This window comes from Seriola aureovittata, chromosome 8 (genome assembly GCF_021018895.1).
Source record: "Seriola aureovittata isolate HTS-2021-v1 ecotype China chromosome 8, ASM2101889v1, whole genome shotgun sequence".
In the NCBI taxonomy this organism is placed as follows: Eukaryota; Metazoa; Chordata; class Actinopteri; order Carangiformes; family Carangidae; genus Seriola; species Seriola aureovittata.
Window position 1 is genome coordinate 20,284,255 of NC_079371.1, and position 11,169 is coordinate 20,295,423.

The following is an 11,169-nucleotide window of genomic DNA, read 5'->3' on the forward strand; positions in this document are numbered from 1 at the left end:
CCCTGCTGCTGAGCTGACAGTGTGTGTCCCAAAGATGAGAATGTCTGCCATTGGTGTCATGCATCATGTATATAGGAATTCAATGGATCATGGATTGGGGCTGGCATGGCTAATGGCTAACAGAGTGAAGAGCGATCTATCTGACATTACACTGCATGTCACCCCCATTGACATCCATTGACTGTGCTTTAGTGCAGAGTGGCATCAATATCATCGCCTCACACCACTCATGAAATGACTGTGCCTCAGGGCGCTGTAACTGAACTCACTTTAATGCTGGCTATTTTCATGCTGTTGGCTGAAATATCGATCCTCTCTGACAGCAATGGTGGGACGATGACTGGATTTAAATAAATAAATGTACTCTCTCGCTGTAGATCTTTGTGATGTTCATTAACACATTCTCTTACTTAGTACACTACAGTGCACCGCCTTTTTGGGAAATACACTGGTTCACTTTTTTGTTGAGAGCTACGTGAGAAGATCGATTCCACTCTCATGTTGTTAGCAGAGACAGTTGAGTTTAGGTTAGCAGAAAGCTAGCATGGCTTTGTAAAAAAGTAACAAAATCAGCGTATCAGCATCTATAATGCTCACTAATTAATATGTTGTATCTCGTTTGTTTAACCCATACAAAAACCAGGATTACTGGAGAGTCACTGCTCCTAGCCAAGAAATAGTCTGGCACATAACCACTAGTGAAACTGTATCTTTTTTTGTTTTTACACTCTGTTTTTTGTACAGATTAAACAAACAGGATATAATGTTCTTTGAGAGTTAGATGAGAAGATCGATATGAGTCTCGTATCTGTCTGTTCAATATGAAGCTTGAGCCACGAGACCGTTAGCTTAGCCTTACATGAAAACTGGAGGGTGGGAAAACAACTAACTTGTCTTTGTCCAAAGTTATTAAAATCTTCCCACCGTCACCTCTTAAAGTTCACTGGTTAGCACAATGTATTTTATTTGTTTCATCTGTACACAGTGATTTCAAGTAGTCTTGTCACTGTCAGGTTGTCAGTCAGCTAGCAGAGAAGTCGCTGCTCCAAGCCGAGCAGTAGTCTGAGACTCTCAACTTTTTAACAATTAAACAAACAAGATATTGTGTTATTTATTGAGCTTAAGAGGTGCAGGTTGGCTGATTACTTTTAGCCTTCACAGCAGCAGGATAGCTGTTTCCCCATTTCCAGTGTGTATGCTAAGCTACAGTAACTATCTCCCTCCTCCAGCTTCATATTGAACCAACAAACTCCCGGCAAGAAATTGAATAAGCATATTTCCCAAAATGCCAAACTCTTCTTCAAACAGAATTACCAGTTGCTTCGGTTCTGTCTGTTTTTCTGATCGTACCTAACTCCGTCCCCTTCTTCACAGACAATCACGTGGATGCAGCCACCAAAAGCAGGACCAGCGAGGACATCCTCAGATCCTCCAGACTGTCTACCTACTCTCCCGAGCCATACACCCAGTCAGAGTCTGACTACTACCCGTACACCAGCTCTCCCAGGGGTAGGAAAAAGTTTAGAGTGGCAGGCTTTATAGTAAACTCAATTTTTTCATTTTCCACTGGTCCAAAAGCAGACATAGGAGTACAGTTCATTTTGTAAGCCTCTGTTGTCATATTTATTCACTCAGCCACTCTGTTACTGCCTTCCACTCTGAGCTCTACGTTCATACAAGGGAATCTCTTTCATCTCTCCTCTCTCTCAGCCTATCGGGTGCCGAGAAGACGCTTCTCGACAGGAGGAGATGAAGAGAGTTGGAGTCACAGTCTTCAAAGAGTAAGAGCTTCATTATTTTCTCTCCTCACTTTCTTCAACATCGGTTTGAACAAAGTCCCCTCCCCAGTAACACCCATAAATAATGCACTTGTTATGGTATGGCATTTAAACTACCCTCCTTTTCTTTATTTGCTTCTCACACCATCTTTGCAATCACTGTACATTAAATTAGCAGTTTTCCCTAATGTATCTTTCCACCCCCCCTCCCGTCTGCATCTTTCCATGCTCTCTTTCCTCCCAGATTGGGAGTGGCATCGGGAGGATGATCCTAAAGGAGGAGATGAAAGCCAGATCTGGTTCCTATGACAACGACCCCTGGGGCAGTGCGAGGAATTCTCGTAGTGGGAGCAAGGAAACACTCAACACTACAGGCTATGGCACCACAGCGTACAACAACACTGTCAACGGCTGTAAGGCTCCACCCTGCCCCCTATGCATCTCCCTCTTTTGTCTCTTGTTCTTTCTCTTTCTGCAAGTTCATGAGCACCGCCTCCAAATGTTTTTCTGTGCAGCCATGTCCCTCCCTTTGTAATCACATATGACTCCACAGGGGCTTTTTATGAGCCTCGATATACACTGTCATTGGGGTTTGGGGCGAGGGCAGTGAGGTTGTGGATGCAGGTCAGGCAGGGTCATGGCTGCTGCAGGCTCTGTGGTTTATTGAGGTGGAAAGATGTTGAGAGGGGAGAACAGCTGCTGCCGGACCTCTGGTAGACCAGCAGTAGCAACAGCAGCAGCAACACCAGATGTGGCCTGTCATTGTTTTGGGGATATCTGATCACAGTGATTCTGAACATTTCAAGCTACAGAAAACAGAGTGTTCAACCAGGTGTGCAGTCGTGCCAGATGTGATAAACTGGACCTGAACCAACCAGAGTTGTTTCTGTTTGTAAGGGCCAAGCTTCACTGGTCGCGCAGTGCACTGGGAGAGTTATTTGAGCCCCTGACATTCAGACACCAGCCTGTCTTCATCTCCATCCAATTGTCCCCCCTTTAGATACTTCTTTTCACTTCCTTGCTCCGTCGCTCTCCCCATCTCACATGCTTATTCCAGCTTTTTTTCTCCTTCTCCCTCTGCTGACATCGCTCTCCATATTCTACTCTGTTAACTCTCTATCTATCTGTCCATCTATCTGTGTATCTATCTCACTCTCGCGCTCTCACAGCTGGTGTCCCATATCCTGTTTTATTTATGAGCTGTAAGATCTCTCATTAAAGCTGTTCCTCAGATGGGAGGGGACACAACTGAACAGGGCTGTGTTGGCTATGGTTGAAAGGCAACAAAGGCTTGTAACCATACAAGCTGTGCTGTGCGATTAGATGGCGGAGTGTGCGGTGTGTTTTTGTGCTGGTGTGATTGTATGTTTTTCCGTTTTTGTTTTTTTCTTCCCTTCCTCCCTGAACCAGTCTCGCCTGGCCTCTTTCTGCCTTATTGCCCCTTTGATGTTTTGTTTTCCTCCCAGGGCTTGACGGGGTACCCAACTTGCTCCTTTTCTGATTCTTTGTTAGGCTTCTGACTAAACAGATGGCTGTCAAACCTCATCAGCAATTTTATGAATACATTTAATACATACAAGAAATTGAATCAAAATTTAGAGCAAGGCAGATTAAAAATACTGCAGAATTTGTGTTTTTTTTTTTTTCCCCAGTCAGGAAAATGCCATTTAACTCTTTGACTTCTTGATTTCACAGCTCCACGATCTCAGTACAGCACTGATAGTGGTGAGTTTATCATTTATGTTTCACAAATATTCTAGTGATGTTTTTTAAGTGTATTCTTTGAATGGAGGCTGGCATTAGTTCATTAAGTGACGGGCTTGTGCTGGATTCAATTAATTTACATCACAAAGCTCCAGTGTTATGTGCACACATCTGGAACTTTTTTGTTTAGTCGTGAGCGCCATCTTCTGGAATTTACCTAACACTGATCTCATCTCTATATGTGCCCAACTGCATGAAATGTGCTGGCTTGACTGAGACAGTATTTTACTACTGTTTTCTATATTATAGATTTTGTTTGCAAGTCCGCTTCACTACCAGGATATGGACGCAATGGCATCCAGAGGGTGAGACCACAGTGAACAACACATAGCATGACATCATGATTAGCTGTTTACTTGTCATACATGCTTTGGGACTTATTACAGAATATTTTAGTCGAAGAAATATATCTGGTTATTCGTGTTTAACTCATCATCCCTTTTTGTCCCTGCAGCCTCAGAGTGCAGACTGCTACCAGTACCAGTACGACAGTGGCAACGAGGTCAACTGGGGAAGCAGAGGTAATTTAATATGAATTTAAAAAACCTACCCCTTATTAGACTGAAGCAATTAATTCAATGCTTTTTCTTTCTATTGTGCTGACTTGGTTCTGTTTCTCTTTTCTCCCAGCTGAGTACAAGGTAAGGTTTTAACATAATCACTTAATTAATATATTCCATGCAAGCATGTTAGCCTATATGTTGAATAATCCCCAAGTGTTATTGTAACCATGCCTCTGAAGTCTGACAAAGCATGGCTGGCTCTCCTCCTTCCCTGCAGGTTTACCCTTATGAAGCACTCATTGTCACCACCAGAGGGCGCAACAGGCTGCCTAAGGATGTAGACAGAGCAAGACTGGAGGTAAGTTGTGAAAGAGTCGTTAGGTTGACTGTGGGCTAACTGTGCTGAGAGGTCGTTGGCCCTAGTCCAATTAAAAAGTAGTGCAATTTTCCAAGGTTTTAGAGATACTAAGGCTGAAAGTCTCCCAGCAGAAACACACCTACATAAGAAACTTCTGACTGGCCACCAACCAAATTCTCTCAAATTTTCAGAGTATAAAAAGAAAAATACTTACACTCAACTGTTAAACTTTTATATTTCTGTACATTTTATTTCCTTACACTATGATCTGATGTCTGTATGAGGTCTGTAATGCTGGTGGACAATACTAAATTCTTTTTTATTTTCATTTAATGTATTTAATTAATAATACAGCATCATTAAAAACATGTCATTTAAAATCCTCTAAAGTAGGAGAAATTTTATCAAGGATATGACCTTGGAGTTCTCAGTGGTACCTACAGACGTGTGAGTTTTAATGTGATAACTATGTCATCCCCGTGTTCTCAGCGTCACCTGTCTCCAGAGGAGTTTGTCCAAGTGTTTGGTATGACAGTGGAGGACTTTGACCGGCTGGCTCTGTGGAAGAGGAATGAGCTAAAGAAACAGGCACGACTCTTTTAGTAATGTATGGACGTCCGTCAAATACTGCCATAAGCAGAGCCGGAGACTTGACTGACTGTAGGAACGAAAGAGAATGTGAGGACAACTTCTACTCAGTTTCACTGCCATGGCTGAGATCCTGTTCTAGACCTCCTCTTAAGACGAACCAAATTCTGGTCACACCAGCGCGGACTTCTGGGACGCCGGGGAAAGGCCACAGAGACATTATGCACAGATGGACTGACAAACTGTTACATGGTTTTCCAGTGTAACTGTGGCCATGTGCTGGAGTGAAGTGTATGCAATAGAGACTGTAGTACAGTAGTGTTGTGCTTTTCTTAAGCCTGAAGAATGGAGGAAGGCCCCTATGAGTCCACACAAGGGGATGTCTGTGACCAGAGCCGCAGTACTAAAACATATTGAGGAGAATTTTGGCTTTGCCTTATTTGTTATGCTCTCTTAGTTATGAGTGTGCAGCACCAGCAATCTGAATGAGTAGAATGTAGGTACAGTATATCATTTATGACACTTTATCAGTGTGAACGATTAGATGAGAAGAATGAGTGTGTGAGCATACAGCATCACTTTGCTTTGATTTATAAGGATGCATTTTGTTTACCTATTTCGCATATTTTGCTCTTTCACATTAAATGCTGTGTCCCTCTGGTTTACACTAATTGATACAGAAACAAACATGAAGCAATCTGAGGTGGACACAACTTTTTTTTCAAATGTATGTGTGACTTGCATAGATTTGTGTGAAAACGAAAACCAAAGTGAGAATGCAAATATACAGATTAGCAGATCACTTCCATGTAATGTTATGGTTAAATAGTAAAGGGTCATCAATAGATGCAGTTCACTGTGCAGCTGTATGGTAATCTAAAAGAATGTGCAATCGAGTAGATTTAATAGATAAAGCAAACACCAATTCAGTCCTCCTGTTCCACATTTTCCAGCTCATTGCAATACAGTGATGACTAAATGTTTAGGGGTGAGGGCGATAGTCATCCATACATTTACATTCACTATTATTTATATTCTTTTAGAATGATAATCCAATAATTTTGTAGCTACAGAGATTATATTCACACACAATGAAGCGCTCTGCAAGGTATTTAACACACTGACAAAGATCCAGGGTTGTTGAAGACTTTACTTCCTTGAATACTGTTATTTTTGATTTTGTCACTAAAAATTAAACTTCAAATCAAAATCTGCTTTCCTCTTCTCTCTTTTGTTTATGGTCGTGAACTATTGTGAGCTACATTTGAGCTGTTGTCCTTACTTTCCTTCCTTACCTGTCAGATCGGTGTATACCACATTATATTTTTTTATAGGTATGAGAAAGTCTAAAAAGTTCACAAAATTTCTTCCGTTTGTTAACTATTGGTTGCCATTTTACAGTCTGGGACACACAAACCTCAAATCTTTTTTTTTGTTGTTTCTTTTTCTTTGTTTTTCATGGTGTTGAACTAGTCCCAAAATGTTGCACGTCACATGATTGCACACAGCAGATATTCAGCTGGTGTGGTTGATGTGATGTGCAAAGAGAGGCGTGTTCGGAAAGTTTACTACACAAGCAGTTCAATATCAGCAGACCTGGCAAAAGCAGATGGATTGTAGAGTCTGCTCTATTGTGGTTACAGTTACTTCATTTGAAAAATGAAACATGAGATCTGCAGGTTATGGTTTGGAATTGCTTTCCACTTAATCTAGTTCCCTAAAACGAATTCAGAAAAACCTGAGTTTACTTTATTTGTGTTGCATTGACTGGTGAGATTGATGGTCATTGCTCCTCTACTCCAGGTGGAGGCGGTGTAGGACCAACATAGAGCACTGGTTTCTGAGGGGTTTCTATCAAAATAAGAGGCTAAAGAAACAGTGATGAAGCTGTTGTTTCATATAAAAACATGATGTTTGACCGTGTGTGTTGTTTAAAATGATTGGGTTCAGGCACTACAGCGTCTATTTACAAATTAATTATTAAGTTATTAATAACTTAGCTGCTTCCCTAAATATTTACTGGAAGACATGATCACAATGAGTTCGGAAGGAGCGGGCTTCGATCCTAGGATCTCAGGGTGTATTTCACACAGTAACCATTTGACATACTTGTACTTTCTTAAATATTTAAATTTTGTGCCACTTTATTCAGAGAGAAATTTTGTACTTTTTACTCCACAGCTACACTGTAGCTGTTTGACAGCCACACTGTAAAGTCATTTTCAGTTAAATATGGGCTTGAGCTCTCCCAGAGTGACTCCTCACCTGGATACCAGGCTGGATCCCCATTTGGCAACCCACCCTCATCTTTCCCTTGCCTTTCCTGTAGCTCCACCTCTCACTCTACTTCTTCCTCTTGCCCCTCTTACTGACCCTTGTGGCATCAGAACATCCTATAAGGGTCATCTTGTGAAAGCTGCCAAGAGCAAGTTCCTCCAACCAACCTCAGACACCCAGACATCCTGTGGAAGCGTGCCCTGCTGAAGTACCTCAGTCATCCAATACGGACGTGTGCCTTCCTGTAGCATCTCAGACACCCACTGAGCCTGGGATGTTTGGGAGCTGCCCTGAGTCAGACTGGGCAAAGAACGTGGGGTTTGTGATGGAAAGGAGATTACATTACGACAGATGGGGGCACAAGAGAGCCGCTGAAATCTCTGAAAAAGGGCCGAACTTTAAGGTAAGGTACTTTTGTCCCTCAACCTGATTTTAATTCAGTTTTCTTAATTGATTTGAATTGATTTGAATTTAAATTATTTGAATTGAGTTAAATTAATTGATAATAATGAAACTGAATGATGTAATATTGCATTTGATTAATGTGCTCTGGTGAGATTTGTGTTCTTGTTGCTGCACCGTGACTCAGACCGGTTGTCTGCACAGATCAAGTGTAATCTGGGGGGGAGGTTATGGTGAACCTCCAACTTCCCCCAGGGAAGCTCTTTTGTAAAAGAGAAAGAAAAGAATGGTGACACCATGCTAAGGAGGTTCATATGTCTGTCGATGCCCACCCTAGAACAAAAGGAGTCCTCAGTGACAAGGACCTCAGTGCAGGGGTCCACAGTATGTAGAAAAAGGAGGTAGTGATAAGTGGTTGTAGTCAGAGAAGCTGAGACAGTAGCACTAACAACATGGTTATGGGGGTCAAACTGGGAAAGAAAAAGTAATGGAACTATGCCTCTTACTATTTGAATTAGAGAAGTCTTACAGTAGAGAGGAGAAAATATGTGAAAGAGAAGACAAGACACCAGAAAGGGGACAATATGAAGAGTGAAACCACTCCTTCAAAGAGGTAAATAAATATCTTCAATTTATATTATATAAACGATCACTTTAATACTTCATCTGTTCATTGTTATTCTGTGAAGATTTAAGTATTAATCTCCATTGTCTGCATTTATCCTTTTTTTTAGAAAGGAGAGAAGACGTCATGATTAAAGAAGAGACCGAAGAGACGAAAAAAGAAGAGCGGAGAAAATGTAATGAAAAGAAACAGTAAAAAGGAGAAGAAAGGAGAGGAGGTGGGAGAGTAAAAGGAAGTGTGGCTCTTCTCACACAAAAATTTAATTAAATGTTATTCATGAATATTTATCATTCATTATTCATTCAATACGACTTTGATCTTATAACACAAATGTGAAGGCCGACTTTATTATATGTATTTTTGCAAATGCATGCAGAGTCTTGCTTCAGAATAGGATCAAATATTAAGAAAATTTCAATGAATTAGCAGGGAAAAGATAGCGTCTGCTTCAGAGTTATTATTTTACACTAATTTCTAAAAATACAGAAATCTGCTCAGCACACTACCTCTGTGAAGTCCATCTCCATCCAAATCTTTCTACAGTCAATGCAATTCAGAAGACATATACTGCAACTATATCAGCATATTCTAAATGTCATCTTTATGCTGATTGACAGTTCAGCACATATCTGGGTACCAAATATCTCCAGAAGCTAGCCAGCAGGCAAGAAGTGGTGTTGCCCCAAATGTCAGACTGTAAAGAATAGTGGCTACTGGACTGTAGCTTTCACGACACCACCTTTTAAAAAAAGAAAAAGAAAAATACTTATACTTTTGGTTCATCTCTGAATGTAACACTAACAAGAAATGTGGGAGAATTCTTGCAGTTTGTTGGAAAAGTCTGTGTGTGGGTTGAGGGGGTTGGCACAGAGTTTGATTCACAGCAGGACCAAGTCTCGTGGTGCTGACATTCTCATGTGCGCTAGAGTGAATTAGAGTCTGTGAATTTGAAATCTCTTTGAAGAATTCACCATCTTTCAGTTTGCTCTGGTAAAAGGTACAATACAGAAAAAATATTAACTATTAACACACGGGCTACTGAGGGCTTGCTGACATAAACAGGCTGACCAGCTTGGGGGCAATGTGTTTACTGGGAGAGAGGAACCAGGCTGTGGACAAGCCTCCACCAGGGGGGTGGTGACTCCACCCAGAGGTAGCACACACCATCTGGGGCCTCTCAGGCAGGGCAAAGGTGGATGTCTTTGCCTCAGAGGCACTGACCCACTGCCCCCTTCTCAGCAGTTCCTCCAATATTACCTACGCTACAGAGAGTCCTTCAAACAGTGTCGCAGACCTCTGCTGGTGGCTCCCTTTTGGCCAGCAAGTTGGCTCCTGGAGGGCCCAAGCCTTTACTGAGCAGGTGTGTGGAGGCAGCCAGAAAGACAATTCTTAATACCAGAGCACCATCCACCTGCTTACAGTATGACGCCAGGTGGAAACTCATTTCTGACTGGTGTGTAGGCCATGAAATGTCTATGGTGGAATCCAGAAAGCTCAGGATCACTTTGTGTGCAAATACAGCGTTTCTCCCTCAGGTGCTGTCACACTTGCACCACAACCAGCCTATTCAGTTAGCACAGTTTAATCTCCCACTGAGAGATGGGGAGATGTCAAGGTTGCTATATGAAGTGAGGGCCCTTAGGCCAGGAACACACTGGATGCATGGTGTGTGCGTGGCGGCTGTGAAACATCTTGGTTTTCATTTCGGCACCCATGTTAACGGGTAAGAGTGAACACACTTCCTGATCACATGTCTGCATCACATGATCTAGAGATTTTTCCATGCATGATGCACACAACTCCCAGTAGAAATAGACTGAGAAAAGATCTGTTGATCATAGTGGCAACATTACATAAAATTGATACCTTCCACTATAGCTGTCAGTGTCTAGGCTGAATCTGAATATACAACAGACGTGTATATGTGAATATATTTTTTAAACTATTTTAGCAGCAGCATGTGGAGACAGTGGCACTTAAGTGATGTTTTCTGTCATAAATAATTCAGAAAATAATTTAAAATTAATATAAATCCTTTCAAATAGCCTGCAAAGTCTACGTAGAGAGATAAAGTTGGCAGAAGCAGCAACACAGCAGACATGCAGCAGCTCAGCAACGGCAGCTGTCATGCACACGCAACACAGTCATCGAGGCTGGGTGACGCTGGCTGTGTGGCCTATTTTTCATACAAGATGCGTGCGGTTCCAAGCAAGCTGGTGAAAAGTGACATCATATCAGCAACATTACATGAAATTTGCACCTTTCACTATAGTTTGTGTAGGCTGTGAATATGACACAGACTTGAAAAAGTATATACATTATATAGCAGTGGTCTGTTTTTTTCATGGGTGTTCTCGTAATCTTCACATTCTTCTTTTACAGATTTATTCTTTTTTAAGGGACTCCTATGACTCCATATGTGAGAGCCACCTGTATGACTGACCTGTACATATTCTGTTCCTGTTCAGGTACATATTTTTATTGTATTGTATGTGTTGTATGTTCTGGTTGTGAGGCATTGCCATTTCATGAGAGATCTACCTAAGAGTGCTGTGTGAGAGCCATCTGTATGACTGACACAATAAATGACTGCATACAAAGGCAGAGTCAAGGGATTGCCTGAACCCGCCAGTTACAGTTAAGTACAGCTGAGTGTGGTTACATTGGCTTCTGCTAACTAAGTTGCAAATTCCCTCCCAACATGTCAAACTCTTGATTTATGATCAAGAATCACTATACGTAGCATTGCCTTGCTCAGCTCTACCTGCAGCTGCAGCTCTATGGTGGGACTGACTTTAGGACCCAGCAGAGAAGCAGCCTCTTCCAGTTCCCTACCCGTGGATCTGTAATGTTTCCTACCCACTGTCCCTGTCA

The 11,169-nt window shown here is 41.7% G+C and overlaps 1 protein-coding gene across 6 annotated transcripts in view; it reads left to right on the top strand.

The window, feature by feature from the left end:
- Window positions 1-6,205, top strand: part of ablim3 (actin binding LIM protein family, member 3) — a 44,760-nt gene extending 38,555 nt beyond the window's left edge. For 4 of the 6 annotated variants that reach the window (XM_056383484.1, XM_056383486.1, XM_056383487.1 and 1 more), the window contains 9 exons: window positions 1,393-1,509; window positions 1,711-1,781; window positions 2,023-2,191; window positions 3,474-3,503; window positions 3,792-3,847; window positions 3,997-4,063; window positions 4,173-4,183; window positions 4,323-4,403; window positions 4,893-6,205. In XM_056383484.1, the coding sequence (XP_056239459.1) occupies window positions 1,393-1,509; window positions 1,711-1,781; window positions 2,023-2,191; window positions 3,474-3,503; window positions 3,792-3,847; window positions 3,997-4,063; window positions 4,173-4,183; window positions 4,323-4,403; window positions 4,893-5,006 (716 nt within the window). In that variant the 3' untranslated portion in view covers window positions 5,007-6,205. Of the gene's footprint in view, window positions 1-1,374; window positions 1,510-1,710; window positions 1,782-2,022; window positions 2,192-3,473; window positions 3,504-3,791; window positions 3,848-3,996; window positions 4,064-4,172; window positions 4,184-4,322; window positions 4,404-4,892 lie in introns of all 6 variants that reach the window. The other 2 variants (XM_056383485.1, XM_056383488.1) reach the window with 1 other exon arrangement.
- Window positions 6,206-11,169: the final 4,964 nt, after the last annotated feature.